Source organism: Canis aureus, chromosome 2 (genome assembly GCF_053574225.1).
Source record: "Canis aureus isolate CA01 chromosome 2, VMU_Caureus_v.1.0, whole genome shotgun sequence".
NCBI lineage: Eukaryota > Metazoa > Chordata > Mammalia > Carnivora > Canidae > Canis > Canis aureus.
In genome coordinates this window covers 26,500,607-26,516,597 of record NC_135612.1, presented here as the reverse complement: position 1 = coordinate 26,516,597, position 15,991 = coordinate 26,500,607, and the positions used below count along the sequence as shown (strand labels likewise).

At 40.4% G+C, this 15,991-nt stretch overlaps 1 protein-coding gene across 2 annotated transcripts in view; it reads left to right on the top strand.

The window, feature by feature from the left end:
* Positions 1–15,991, top strand: part of RASGRF2 (Ras protein specific guanine nucleotide releasing factor 2) — a 240,834-nt gene that overhangs the window by 124,680 nt on the left and 100,163 nt on the right. For both annotated transcript variants that reach the window (XM_077866482.1, XM_077866488.1), the window contains exons 14-16: positions 2,947–3,195; positions 3,841–4,229; positions 14,470–14,595. In XM_077866482.1, coding sequence (XP_077722608.1) covers positions 2,947–3,195; positions 3,841–4,229; positions 14,470–14,595 — 764 coding nt within the window. The remainder of the gene's footprint in view (positions 1–2,946; positions 3,196–3,840; positions 4,230–14,469; positions 14,596–15,991) is intronic.

Genomic DNA, 15,991 nt, shown 5'->3' with positions numbered 1-15,991 from the left:
TTTGATGTCTCAAGATTGCTTTTTACAGTATTGACCAAAAAGGAATTGTTATTGTCACAGGAGGCTTAGGTAATGCATTCTACCTTACTGGAGAGTCCCTTAGGAAATAAACACTGTGTTCAGTGTAATAAAAGACAAATAATTTCATTATATTGAATTTATTTTCTTTTCTTAAAAGGAAAATGTAAAAAAAAAAAAAAAGGAAAATGTAATCATAATTTTGAAGGACAGTGGTGTAATTAGTTTTATTTTAATTTCATGTTGCCACACATATTTTTTCTTCCAGTGTTGTTATTTTTTAAGTAAGCTCCGTGCCCAATGTGGGGCTAGAACCCTCCACCCCGAGATTAAGAGTTTGCGTGCTCTACTGACTGAGCCAGTCAGGTGCCCCATTTTTTCTGATGTTTTGAATAAAGTAATTATGTCGAAAGATGCAAAGCCCTAAACTACCATTAGAATGCAAAATTATGATATTTATTAAGTGGAGATACCCCTTTAAGCAGTGCTTTCCATTTTAGGGTATGGAAGGATAAGTCTTCCTTCCTTTTAATAATAGTTGATCTCACCTTTCTTAGAAAATAGAGATTATTATTGGGAAAATGGTGGGGGAGAAAGTGATTACCTTAATCAGTCATCTTCTAGAAGACTGATTGATTCATGAAAGTTCTACGATCTTTCTCCTAATGAGAAAATTAAAAACCATAAAAGTAAAGAGTAAGGGTCACATAAAGAGTGGGGAAAAAGAGCCCCATACTATTTTCAAGAATCTCAAAAAGATGCACTTGTGTATTTTCGAGATCAATAATGTGGCTCAAAGTAACAGGCCACCCTTAGTTCCTCAGCAGGGTAAGCTGCTCATTTAAAATGCTCTTTTGAGCCTGCAAATGAAGTACTTTTGCCTGCACCAAGCATATGTTGGGGTGGGAAGTTTCCAAGAGCAAGCTAAGAAAGTTATTGATTCCTTTTTGTTTGAAAGAAAATAAATATATAATTTAAAAACCCTCGAAGTGAAGGGGCTAATTAAGGGTACTCAAAACAAGCGAACTGATTCTAAGCAAGCAGTTGCCTCACTGAACGTTCCTGGCCCTGCAGCATGTCCTTTAATCAAGTGGTGAAATCCAGAACTTCACCGATGGCTTGTTCTGAGATACTGCAGTGGAAGGAACAAGGAGTCTCAGAAGGGAATGCAAAAGGTCTGGGCAGTCCTAATGAAGGTGTGCATTTCTTTGAGCCCCACTTGGATTCCACTTCTGCTTTCAAGCATGTTCTCTTACAAGCTTTGCCTCTCTGCTGGCCTCTTTTGCCCTTTCTAACAAATGTGTGCCACAGGCTGAGGGCTCTGAGCACAGCCAATGATTGTGAGGGCTACTGTGTGAACCTTCCCCTCAGTGTGCTCATCCACCTGCACACGCTGCTCAGGCACTTGGGGAATCCAGTAGGGTTAAGGAGGTTTTACACAGTGAGGGAAAAAAAAAAAAAAAAAAAAAAAAAAAGCGGAACACTGCAGGGGGCAATGGCGAATCTCTACCATTACTTTTTTTTTCTTTTGGAATGAAGATATTTTTAACACTACAAAATATTGCAAAATAATGAAGACATAACATTGCACACAATTTATGGATTAAACTGTACTCCTAAAATGGATAGCCCTAAATGCATTAATGAGCCAGGAAGAATGGAATGAATTAAGCATTCAGTTAGAGAAGTTAGAAAAAGAATGACAAAATAAACTAAGAAAGTGTGGAAAGAAAATAAGGACAGGCATGAATACATTAAAATATAGAAAAACAGTAGAATTGATCAAAGAGCCAGCTCTAAAGAGAAAAATACCTAAGGCTATAACCTGTTGGTTTAGTTAAGAAAAAAAGGGAAGAATATAAATGCACAAAATTAAAAGTGAGGAAAAAAATAACCACAGATATAGCAGTGATATCTGTGTCTTCCTGTCCCCTCTCCCTATCTGTGGGAAGAACATCACCCATTACTTTTTAGGCACACTTCTGATATCCTGATCTAAGATCACAAGCAATGTCCCTGCTTAAATGGGGCATTTGGTTTCATTTCCCTAAGAAAACATGATTGAAGTAGAGAGAGAAGTGAAGGATAGCAGAATGTACCACCCTAAAACATGCCACTTGGGCATATTGATTGAGCTGTAGGCACTTGAAAAACAGCAAATGCAGGGAGAAACTTTCTCTGAACTCTTCTTATTTGCTACCTAAATACAGATCCTCCAAAAGGCATTCAGTTGTCATAAATTAAGAACCATAATTCAACCTGGTTGAATTTCATCAACCAGGAAGGATTGACTTTTATTGTAGGAGAGGAGACTAGGAGTCAACACCCCACCTGGATGAACTGTCCCTAACTATCATACCTCCCATCTAGTCTCCTAAGGGCCCATTTATCTTTCCTAAAAATCATTTACACTCCCCTAAGAGGCCTATACCCTCTCCCCGCCCCCCCACCCCCCCGCCACACACACATACCTTTTCCATTAGGATGGTACTTAAGCCTGAATTCTAAGCCACCTCTGGGAGTTGCTTATTTTTCCCTGGGTATCTCCCATGTGTACATGAGAGATGCATGTTAATCAACTTCTGTTTGTTTATCTCCTGCTAATCTGTCTTTTATTACAAAAGTCTCCGCCAAGAACTCAGAAAGGTAGAGGGAAAATTATTTTTCTTCCCCTGCAGAAGGAATCCACAGAGTGAAATGGATTATTATTACCTTCTCCACAATTAATTCTGACCTTCCTAAATTATAATGATTTATTTGATGTTTTAATAGCCCTGCCTTCTTGCATGTAATAAGTCATATCAACATCTTTTATCAACTGCAGTGGGAAGCCCCCATACAAGTGCATGTTTCCACATTCTGAAATACTCTGTGGCCGAGAGGAAGCCACATCCTGGTTTTATTCTTATGTTCCTGCTTTGTGCGTAGGTCTGATGCCCGTCTTCACAAAGATGACACCGACATTTGCTTCAGTAAAACACTCAACTCCTGCAAAGTGCCCCAGATCCGCTATGCCAGCGTGGAGCGCCTCCTGGAGCGGCTGACAGACTTACGGTTTCTCAGTATCGATTTCCTCAATACCTTTCTGCACACCTATCGTATTTTCACTACGGCAGCTGTGGTGCTGGCAAAACTTTCTGACATATACAAGAGGCCTTTTACCTCCATTCCTGTCAGGTAGGCCCAGGATCTGCCTGTCGTGAAAGCTAGCCCCCCTGGTCCCTGGGTCTCCATGGGGATGGGAAGACAGACACTCCGCAGAGCTGCTCCTACAGGATTGGCTTGCCTGGGAACTTATATGCCCTGCCTGGAGAAGGGGTGGGTAGAGGTCACAGATGGTTCTCCACAGAAGAAGTTGAGAACGCTAGTGTCCCCAGGTCATCTTTGCTTGCTCCACGATTATTTGGAAGCTAACTCTATTGTTTTAGGCTTTCCTATTATTATTATTATTTTTAACAGTTGTGCTTTTCCAACTTTCACACACATTAAGAATCACCCAAGGGTCTTGTTAAATTGCAGACTGTGATTTAGCGTGTCTGGATAGAGCCTGAATTCTGCATTTCTAACAAGCTCCCCAGAGATACCCGTGCTGCTGTCTTTGGGCCACAGTTTAGTAAGCAAGGGTTTAGACCCAGTCTAAAAAGTGTCTGTATTCCTTTCGGAAGTGTGTGGTATATAGGTAGCATTTAAATGAAGGAAATTCAACAACAGAAGTGTGATGATATTGTGGCCTTTTCATGTAGGGAGCATGTTCTGAATGATATCAGGGGAATAGTTTTTACTTGGCTATAATCTGTTAATAGTTTCTGCTCTCATTTTTAGGTCATTGGAATTGTTTTTTGCTACCAGCCAGAACAGTAGAGGTGAACATTTGGTGGATGGCAAATCCCCACGCTTGTGTCGCAAATTCTCTTCCCCCCCACCGCTGGCTGTGTCCAGGACGTCCTCCCCAGTGAGGGCCAGAAAGCTGTCCTTGACTTCTCCATTGAACTCAAGGATAGGAGCGTTGGACCTGACCACCTGTTCAGCATCCAGTAGTCCTACCGCCACCCACAGCCCCGCTGCCTCCCCACCACCGCACACCGGGAAAGTACCGTTGGATCTTAGCAGAGGCCTTCCTTCTCCAGAGCAAAGCCCGGGATCTGTAGAAGAGCACGTGGATAACCCCCGCATGGATCTGTGTAACAAGCTAAAACGAAGTATTCAAAGAGGTATTACCCAGCTGCCACACCCCATGTTTGCTGTCGGCCCCCTTCCCCACCATTCCTTCTGGAACGCCACATCCCTTTCTTTATAGCTTTCCTACTTCTTTGTAGAAAGTAGAATGAATACAATGGCTAGTTAGAAGAGGAAATTCCTGTAGGTAACTCTAGCCTGTGTGCAAAGGAGAGCAAAAGTAGCTGTCCTGAGGTCTTCTACGGCAAAAGGCTAATTGTCATCAGTTGTATATGGAAGAACAGAGTTATCTGAATGGTATTACTAGAAGGTTCTTCGTGGAATTTGGTTAAGGCTGACTGGGTAAAGAGCCTAATATGAAACTTTGTGTAGAGGTAGGTAGTGGGCATCCTCTTTTGTGAACTTGGGCCTCAGAGCCTTCTTCTTCTCCAGGGTCTGCCTTGAACATCTGTAACTGCTTGCAGCCTCCCCTGCTGAGGATGACCCAGCCTGGAAGCATTAAGATGGCTTCTTCAGTTTAGTTACCAAGACAATGCTTCTTCATATTACAACAGAGATGGAAGGAGAAAAATAAAATCTGAGACGATGTTCATTGTCCATGGCACCCCGAATGATTTTTTTTAAAGATGAATTAGATATGTTTTCCTGATTATATTCATTTTCCCTCACAAGGCCTTCAGATCCTATGAGACTTGGATTTTGTCTCTCTCTTCAACCCCTGTTCCTGTCATGCTCCCTCATCTACTAGGATATAGTCACAGGGATTTCCTTTTTGTGTCTCAGAAACACCTCAATCATTTCTGCCTCAGGATTTTCACGCTTTTCTTCCTCCTTCCTGGATATGCAAGTTCCATAAGATCAGCAACATTGTCTATCGTGTTGGTCTCTGTACTCTCGGTGCCTTGGCCAGTGCCTGGCAGGTAGTGAATTTTTGTTACATGATTGAATCAGGCAAAACATTCAGTTAACTCACCAGCAGTCTTGTGTCCTGTCACCTTACCTTCTGCAGCTTGGTAAAATGTAGAGGTTAGAGGAGGTGACATTTGTTGTGTTTAGTGTTTCTGTGATGAAAATAAAAAAGGTTTCATGGCCAAATTAACAAACAGCTTTTTTTTTCTTTTGCTGTATGATAACTGATTTATTTACTGATAACATTAAAAAATGGGAATCGAAGTGTCCAAAATTCAACGAAGATCACCCAGATGGAAGCGTAGTCTCTTGCTTTTCTACGTGCTTGAAGCTTCTCTGTACTTCCTAACTCAGATAATTTAAAAATAAGCTTCCTGAGTGAAATACTAAATGGAATTTTACCTGGATGGTTGTCATCATGAAAAGTAGCACCCTTTTAAACAAGAAATTCGTTAAATTGACAAGTTAGCAACTAAGGAGGAGGCAAGGAGGAAGATAATTAAAAAGTCATTAGAACAACAAGCTTTAGTAGAATCATAATGGATTCTTCTCAGGAATAATGAGGCAACATGCAAGCTGACAAGTGCATCTGGGGTTCAATCCAACATTAGTGCCTGTGAACCTCTGTGGAGAGAGTGACTTAGGGAAGTTTAACATAGACTTCCCTGCTCCCCAGCGCCCCCCCCCCTCCCCCGCCCCGGGTCCTGGTGCTCAGGGAAGGACAGGAATTCCCCAGAATATGGGAAGTTCTGTTCCCTCCTTTAAGTGGATGCAGTAAGGAGAGGAGTCTGGGAGTAAGTCTGAATTCTTGTGTTATTTTGAGTTAGGAGAGCTTTAGGATTAAGCATGTTAGTGTCAGACATTCATGGCTTTGAGGTTGGTCTAAATACATGTTACAGTTCTAGAGGTCCTCAGTCAAGTTGCCCATTGCTCACCATGGCTTGTTACACACAGATGGTGACATTGTTCACCAAGTTCCCTCGTTCTGGTCTCAACTCCGAAGCCCAGAGTGTCGTGATGGTCCAATGTCATATAAAACCTGTTTGCCCTACTATCTAAGATGGAGGTGTAGTCATTGGTAGGAGTCAGTAGTTTTTTTCCTGGATCAAGTTAGACTCAGGGAGACCAAGATAAATAAGAATTGGATTAAGTTCTGCAGGAAGGACACAGACAAAGTCTACTAGATGTTGGACAGACGTGCAGTCATTGTGGTCACAACCAGTGGCACCTGGAGAGCTTGTCATGTGGCAGTGTTGATCATTTATTGCCAGTGGCTAGAGGTGGAGAAAACCTATGAATGATGGTGTGGTAGAAATATTAGGTTCTCGGGGAGGGGGGGCACCTGGGTGGCCCAGTTGGTTAAGCATCAGACTCTTGGTCTCTTGGGTCAGGTTATGGTCTCTGGGTCATGAGAAAGAGCCCTGTGTGGCAGTCTGCTTCTATCTCTCTCCTCTCCTTTTGAACCTGCTGCCACTCCTCCCTTCAGCCCCCCATTGCTTGCACATGCAGTCTCTCTCTCTCTCTCTCTCAAATAAATAAATAAACCTTTAAAAAATATATTAGGTTCTCTGCCACATTAGAAAAGCAGTTGAGGGCAGCCCAGGTGGCTCAGCGGTTTAGCGCTGCCTTCAGCCCAGGGCGTGATCCTGGAGACCCAGGATTGAGTCCCATGTCCGGCTCCCTGCATGGAGCCTGCTTCTCCCTCTGCCTATGTCTCTGCCTCTCTCTCTCTCTCTCTGTGTGTGTGTCTCTCATGAATAAATAAATGAAATCTTAAAAAAAAAAAAAAGAAAAATAGTTGAGGGATTAATAATGTCTCTAGTTTCACCGCATTTCTCCAAAAACAAATGATTTACAGTTAGATTTTCAAGAGTTAGTTTATCCACATGGTTCATGAGTGAGAAATGTCATTTTGCTGTTCCAGCTCATCATTAAATGCAGAGCTGTTCTCACTCTGGGTGATGGAGAAGTTCCAGGATTGTGTCAGGTGGGCCCCATGGCACTTGATGAAGCACACTGTAGCCAGACTGTCCTCCAGAGATGCCAGCTCCTTTGTTCTGTGTTTCTTAGTCACATCCACTAATGTGCACCCCCTTATCACTCATTGATTGCCCCCCAGGCCTCCCATGCCACTTATTTATTCCATCCCACTTCTTTGCATCATTATTATTTTTTTTTATTTTATTTAAATTCTAGTTAGTTAACATAAAGTACAATGTTGGTTTCAGGAATAGAATTCAGTGGTCTATCACTTGCATACATCCTAACAAGTGCCCTCCTTAATACCCATCCCCCATCTAGCCCATCCCCCACCCACCTCCCTCCATCAACCTTCAGTTTGTTCTCTTTTATTAAGAGTCTCTTATGGTTTGCTTCCCTCTCTCTTTCTTTTCCCCCCTCTTGTGTTCATCTGTTTTGTTTCTTAAATTCCGTATATGAGTGAAATTATATGGCATTTGTCTTTCTCTGACTGACTTACTTCACTTAGCATAATACACTCTAGCTCCATCCACATCATTGTAAATGACAAGATTTCTTTCAATGACTGAGTAGTATTCCAACATATATTGGAGATAAATGTGAGATATATATATCTCACATCTTCTTTATTCATCAATTCATCAGTTCCTGGACATTTGGACTCCTTCCATAGTAGTTTGGCTATTGCTGATAATGCTGCTATAAGCATCGGGGTTCAAATACCCCTTGGAATCTGTATTTTTGTATCTTTTGGATAAATACCCAGTAGTGCAATTACTGAATTGTAGGGTAGTTCTATTTTTAACTTTTTGAGGAACCTCCATACTGTTTTCCAGAGTGGCTACACCAGTTTACATTCCAACTAACAGTGCAAGAGGGTTCCCCTTTCTACACATCCTCGCCAATACTTGTTTCTTGTGGTGTTAGTTTTAGCAATGCTGACAGGTGTGAGGTAGTATCTCATCATGGTTTTGATTTGTATTTCCCTGATGATGAGTGACGTTGATCATCTTTTTATGTGTCTGTTAGTCATCTGCATATCTTCTTTGGAAAAATGTCTATTCATGTCTTCTGCCCCTTTCTTAACCAGATTATTTGGGATGTTGAGTTTGATAAATTCTGCATAGATTTTGGATACTAACCCTTTATCAGATACATCATTTGCAAATATCTTCCTGTGCTCTGTTCAAGGATTTTTATGGTTTTGGGTGTCACACTCAAGTCTTTAATCCATTTTGAATTTATTTTTATGTATGGTGTAAGGAAGCGGTCCAGTTTCATTCTTCTATATGTTGCTGTCCAGTTTCCCTTTTATTTGTTGAAGATACTGTCTTATTTTCCATTGGATATTCTTTCTTGCTTTGTTGAAAATTAGTTGACCCTATAGCCCCTTCCTGGGTTCTCTGTTCTGCTCCACATGTCTGTTTTTGTGCCAGTACCATATTGCCTTGATGACTGCAGCTTTGTAATATAGGTTGAAGCCCAGAATCATGATGCCTCCAGCTTTGTTTTTCTTTTTCAGGGTTACTTTGTCTATTCAGAGTCTTTTGTGGTTCCTTACAAATTTTAGGATTGTTTGTTCTAGCTCTGTGAAAAATGCTGGTAGTATTTTGATAGGGATGGCTTTAAATGTGTAGATTGCAGGATGCCTGGGTGGCTCAGTGGTTAAGCGTCTGCCTTCAGCTCAGGGCATGGTCTTGGAGACCCGGGATTGAGTCCCACATTGGGCTCCATGCATGGAGCCTGCTTCTCTCTCTGCCTATGTCTCTGTGTCTTTCATGAATAAATAAATAAAATCTTCAAAAAAAAAATGTGTAGATTGCTTTGGGTAGTATCGACATTTTCTAATCCATGAGCATGGGATGTCTTTCCATTTATTTATGTCTTCTTCAATTTCTTTCAGAAGTGTTCTATAGTTTCTAGAGTACAGATCTTTTACCTGTTTGGTTAGGTTTATTCCTAGGTATCTTATGGTTTTTGGTGCAATTGTAAATGAGATTGATTCCTTGATTTATTTTTCTGTTGATTCATTATTGGTATATAGAATGAAACACATTTCTGTACATTGATTTTATTTATTTGTTTTTAGTGATTTATTTTTTTCAGCAAGAGAGATAGTATGATGGGGGAAGGTGGATGGGAGGAGAAGAGGGATAGGAAGAGAGAGAGGGGGATCCCTGAGTGGCTCAGCAGCTTAGCGCTTGCCTTTGGCCTGGGCCCTATCCTGGAGTCCCGGGATCGAGTCCCACGTTGGGCTCCTGGCATGGAGCCTGCTTCTCCCTCCTCCTGTGTCTCTGCCTCTCTCTCTCTCTATGTCTATCATAAATAAACAAATCTTTAAAAAAAAAAGGAAGAGAGAGAATCTTTTTTTTTTTTTTAAGATTTTATGTATTTATTTAGAGTGCAAACAGGGAGAGGGAGAATTCTAAGCAGACTCCACTGAGCGCATAGTCTGACTCAGAACTCAATCCCACTACCCTGAAATTGTGACCTAAGCCAAAATCAAGAGTTGCATATTTAACTGATGGAGCCTCCTAGGGGCCCCTCTACATTGATTTTATATCTTGCAACTTTTCTGAATTCATGTTTCAGCTCTAACAATTTTTTGGTGGAGTATTTCGAGTTTACTATGCAGAGTATCATGCTGTCTGCAAATAGTGAAAGTCTGGCTTCTTCCTTGCCGATTTGGATGCTTTTTATTTCTTTTTGTTGTCTGATTGCTGAGACTAAGACTCCCAGTACCATGTTAAATAGTAATAGTGGGAGTAGATGTCCCTGTCCTATTCCTAACTGTAGAGGAAAAAGCCTTTGGTTTTTTCCCATTGAGGCTGTTATTAACTGTGGATCTTGTGTATATGGCCTTTATGATGTAAGACCCCTTTTTTAGTGGGGTCTTTGTCTGATTTTGGAATCCAGATAATGCTGGCCTTGTAGAATGAGTTTGGAGGTTATTCCTTCTATTCCTATTTTTTGGAACAGTTTTAGAGGAATAGGTATTAACTCTTTAAATGTCTGGTAGAATTTTTCTGGGAAGCCATCTGACCCTGGACCTTTGTTTTTTGGGAGATTATTACTGATTCAATTTCTTTACTGCTTATGGGATTGTTCAGGTTTCCTATTTCTTCCTGTTTCAGCTTTGGTAGTTTGTATGATCCTAGGAATTTGTCCATTTCTTCCAGATTGCCCAGTTTGCTGGCATATAATTTTTCATGATATTCTCTTATAATTGTTTGTATTTCTGTGGTGTTGGTTGTGATCTCTCTTCTTTCATTCCTGATTTTATTTATTTGGATTCTTTCTCTTTTTAGGTCTGGCTAGGGGTTTATTAATTTTATTAATTATTTCAAAGAACTAGCTCTTAGTTTCATTAATCGGTTCTCTTGTTTTGTTTTGTATCATTTATTTCTGCTTTAATCTTTATTATTTCCCTTCCTCTGCTGGCTTTAGGTTTTATTTGCTGTTCATTTTCTAGCTCCTTCAGGGATGAAGTTAGGTTGTGTATTTGAGACTTTTCTTGCTTCTTAAGATAGGCCTATATTGCAATATACTTCCTTCTTAGAACTGCTTTTGCTGTACCTCAGAGGTTTTGGACTGTTGTGTTTTCATTTTCCTTTGCTTTAATGTACTTTTTAATTTCTTTCTAAATTTCTTTTAACCCGTTCATTCTTTAGTAGGATGCTATTTAACCTCCATGTATTTATAGTCTTTCCAAATATTTTCTTGTGGTCGACTTCCAGTTTCATAGTGTTGTGGTCTGAAAATATGCATGGTATGATCTCAATCTTTTTGTATGTGTTAGAGGGCTGATTTTTGACCCAGCATGTGATCTGTTTTCACAGACCCACTATGAGAATGTTCCATGTGTACTTGAAAAGAATATATAGTCTGCGGCTTTATGTAATGTTCTGAATATGCCTGTTAAGTCCATCTGGTCAGGTGTATCATTCAAAGCCATTGTTACCTTGTTGGTTTTCTGCTTAGGCAATCTGTTCATTGCTATAAGTAGGGTGTTAAAGTCCCCTACTATTATTGTATTATTATCAGTGAGTTTCTTTGTATTTGTTATTAATTGATTCATATATCTAGCTACTCCCAAGTTGGGGGCATAAATATTTATAATTGTTGGATCTTCTTGATGGGCTGACACCTTAAATATGATATAATGCCCTTCGTCATTTCTTGTTAAAGTCTTTGGTTTAAAATCTAGATTGTCTGATGATATGGCTGCTTCAGCTTTCTTTTGATGATAGATTGTTCTCCAGCCCCTTTATATCTTTATTTCTTTTCCCTTTCTGTAGCTGTTTTCTGATTACTTTCAATGTATTTACTTCCTATCCTGTTAAGTGGTAGTTCAAATAGGAACATGGGCTAAAAATAAAATTAATAAGGAAATCAAGCAATGAAGAAAAATTGTATGAGACCAAGGGAATGGTTAGTGAACAGTGAGTGAACACAACACTTGTGTGGTCTTCTGCACTTCCTAGAGTAGCCCAGGTTTGGATTCTGAAAGTAATCAATTATGTGATTCATAATGAAACGTAAGAATAGACTGGTGTACAGACACATCTTTTCTTGCTACTGGAACTTGACAATAATTTATCCTGTGGATTCCCGTAAAGAAAATGCTGTGAGTAGAAAGTTCAGAATTAACACTGGACACCAGGGAGCTCTGTGGTATTTTTCTGAAGAAGTGAAACAAAAGAATCATAGATTTTTCTTTTATTTTTGCATTGGTAAATGGGCAACATTGGTCATCAATAGGCCTAAGAAAATCTTGGATAAAACACTTCAGCATAAGTCTGACAGATTCAGCGTGTGTGTGTGTGTGTGTGTGTGTGTGTGTACACGATGTCTGTAGAAGCCAAGAGTGCTGCTGTGTTAACTCTGTTGTCTGGTCTTGAAAATTCTAATTGGCAAAAAAAAGGGAGACACTGATCTGTCTTTAATTTGAAAGATGTTTGCATGTGCTTTGCATAATGTTAACACTTAAAACAGTTGGCAAACTTGAATAAGAATCCTGTGCCAACAGTTGATACATTTTTGGCTTTTCACTTCAGGAATCAACTCTGTACAACCTCATTGCATAACATCAGCTTCATCCAATAGGTCCATACTGAGGCCATAGGTCTCTCTCACTGCTGATCAGTTAGACAGTTTCAGGGCACACCATTTGAAAAATGCTAGTGACCTTTGTCCAGTTTTATTGTCATTGCAATGATAATGCCAGCCTTGCAATATCTCCTGGCAAGAGAACTTCAAATGACATAAAGGAAAAGAAGAGAAATAGGAGCTATCCCTTAAAGTGAGCAAAACAATGAACCTTATAGGGAAAACGAATGCACTTTCTTTTCCACCCAGCTCAGTCCCCAGATCTGTTACAGGCTCACCTATTATTCATTAGTGCCCTCCTTTAATTCCTAGTAGGCAGTTCCCACCTTCTTCCACCCTGGATTCTCCTAAGAAGTGCACATATCAACCCAGCTCACATACGTTTTCCACCCCACAGTAGGATCTCCACAAAAGTCCACCCAGTGGCAGGCAAGAAAGGGAAGGTACAGGATTGCTCCCTGTATCTGAGGTTCTCACCCACCCGTGTGCACTCAGGTCACGGCTGTGCAACCCAGCCTAAATGTTGCTGCCTAGCCTACATCCCCGGTGTCTGTTTCTGTGTTCTTAGCTTGAAAATTGCCTGCCCGTGGGCTGAAAGTGCTCCCAATTTTAGCATTTGTTTTGAGCCCACATCTGCCTACTAGTCCTGAAAGCAAAGCTGTTTGCATGGAACTTGATTGAAAGTGAACATGCCAGAAGGAAATGCTTCTTCTCCCCCACCCTGCTGGCATGGTTTCTTCTCTCTGTAGCTGCCTTTTGCTTACAGTGTTATTCTTTGCTTTCCTGTCCTTTCAGGGGCTGTTCGGGGGCCTGACCAGCTCTCTCACTGGGAAGTTTTCTGGGTTCAGTATAATTGCTGACTAAATGACTTTTTCATCTGCCTCGGAGGAGTGAATGGTTGAATCAGCTGAAGGACATGTATTTGATATTCTGGTCGCTCTTGCAGAGCAGATGCCTTCCATTACTGAATTTTGAGAGAGTTATTTAGAAAATAATAAAACTAACAGCTAAGCATGGATTTTTTTTGTCTGTATCCTGCATCACTGCCAGCTTTACTGTAATTATGTCATTCAGGGAAAGAGCCGAGCCATTTCCCTTCCTTGGCCCCTTTGTATTTCAAAAGAGCCAAATTGTGGCCCTATTTCCAAGGAAGCAGATCACATGCAAGAAGTCATTAGGGATTTTGGAAGGGTTTATTGGGGGAAAATCTTGAATGGAATGGCAAAGGGAGCTGAGCTGAGAGCAGTCCCACGGACAGGGATAATGTGAAGTTAACAGAGGTGACACAGCTGTTATTGGTTAATGAAAAACCCAAGGAAAAAGAAATACAAGAGTTGCTGGAAATTTATTAATTTTTTGTAGTGCTTTTCCGTGAAAGAACATGCACAGAGTTGCAGTTTTACCTGGTTAATAAGCCAGTAGGAGTGGTACAGAAACATCACCAGTAATAGCCTAATGTGACCCAGGAATGATGTGTCTTTTATTCATGGGATCTTAGTTGCAGTGAAAAGGCTCAAATGATTTTAAACTTCCCCAATAGTTCATTCTAAAAATTTCCACTTGCCTCCTGCTGATCTGTAGTTTTAGAACAGGGCTATCCAGTAGAACTTTCTGGGAGGATGGAAATGCTGTAAATCTCTGCCATCCTGTACTGTAGCCACTAGCCACATTAGGCACTGAACACTTGAAATACAGTTAGTGCAAAAAAGGAACTGAAATAGTAATTTAACTTTAGTTCGTTTTAATTTAGATTTACCTAGTTCATCTTTGGCTAATGCTACCATTTTGGAGAGGGCAGCTCTAGATCCTTAGGAGTTCCCAGAGCTTGCTGGAGGGCCACAGTGGTAGAGATTCTAACTCTAATTGGCTTAAGAGGGTAACCAAAGCAAAGAATTAGTGAAGTCCTAACTCTGACCCCAGTCTGATTTACAATCTGCAAATATCTCTCTTCCCCCACTCTTCTGGAGGGTAGGGAAGTCACAGCATATCCCCTGATCTTTTTGACACCTGTTGTGTTGAGCAGAGAGGACTGGGTAGGGTTAGCCAGGCTCAGCAGGGTCAGTAAGATAGCGATAAAGAAGACACTGCACTGAGATTTAGTGACATTAGCACTCTGCTAGGAGGAATGACTTGATTTCATATTGAAGCCCTTTAAAAATCTTGGCTATTCTGAAAGGCAGTTATCCATAGCAAACCTTTGTGTTTCTGTGCATGAGACTGCCAAGAATGTCTTGAATTCACAGCCTGGTTGTTAAAATGCCCAATGTTTCCAAGCAGCTGTCCTTGAGTCTGTCCCTGTGGACCGAGCTGGAGTGGAAGGTTCCCCGGCGGTGGACAGCACAGACCTTTCACCTTGCCGATCACCCTCCACGCCTCAGCATCTCCGCTATCGCCAGCCTGTAGGTAAGTAAGCTCAGTAGGAGACACGGAAATATAAAAGCAAAAGGTAGTTTCTAGCTTCTGAACCTTTCTTTTACCTGTGTTGCTCCCAAAATATTTTGTGATCTTGGTTATAAAAATCAGTTGGAAGGAAACGATGTTGCTGTCAAGTAGTGGAGAGATAAAGGATTTGAGGATAAGTCATTGCTGTAACTAATGCTGATTTGACCCCATCATTGTACTGCACTGCCCGTGGAGTAACATGAATCGAGAGGCTTGTCCTTAGAGGATGGCTTCTTGAAGAATCTCAACGCTGCTTCTGTCAAAATGTTCCCAGACTGATACCTTGTTGTGAATCCTAATGTAGTTTCTATATAAAATAGACTCATTTGAGACACCACAATTTTGGAGGGACCTTATTAAGAACAGTATTTCACCTAAAATCGGGTCCAGTTGGATGAATTCCTAGTAGTGCATTTGCTGGGCTGTAGGGTGGTTCTAGTTCTGATTTTTCAAGGAAGCTCTATATTGTTTTCCAGTTTCCATTCCATCCAACAGTATAAGAGGCTTCCCCTTTGTCTGCATCCTCACCAACATAGGATTTCAATCATATGTGGAATTTAAGAAACAAAACAGATGAACATAGGGGAAGAGAAGGAAAAATAAAATAAGATAAAAACAGGGAGGCAAACCATAAGAGACTCAACTCTAGGAAGCAAACTGAGGGGTGCGGGAAGGGAAGTGGATGGGGGATGGGGTAAGTGGGTGATGGGCATTACTGAGGGCACCCGATGGAATGGGCACTGGGTGTGGTATGCAACTGATGAATCACTGGATTCCACCCCTGAAACTAATAATATACTAAGTTAACTAAATAGAATTTAAATAAAAAATTTAAAATAAAATAAGGTCCAGTTGCATGGGACCCCAGTTATCATTATTGTTCATGTGGCAGGAACTGGTATATTTTCTATAGTTATGAAAATTATGAAGCGTTACCCATACTTTGTTTTAGAACATACCAAATGTCCTCTAATTGGAGGAAAACCGGTCAGACCAAAAGGTAGAAATCTTTGATTTCCCCATTGTTCAAATAAAAAAAAAAAAATCCAAATAACAGTTGTTTTTTTGAAACATTTTTATAGTGGTTTGCCATTAGGTATGCATTCAGATAATGTTTTCCTCTTCTAGGATTACAAACTTTAAACACTTTTTAAACCTTAGAAATATTTAAAAACAAAGTAAAGGGATGTGTTGTTAATCCTTACACTTTTTTTTTTTTTTTTTTTACTAATCAAAAACAACACAACAGTTGTTTTTGAAATATTTCCTTCTTTCCCTTCAAGTTAGTTATTTCAAACTGGAGGAGAAAACTATTCAGTTATGAAACCAGATTCACCCCATGTAATCCAAGTAAAAT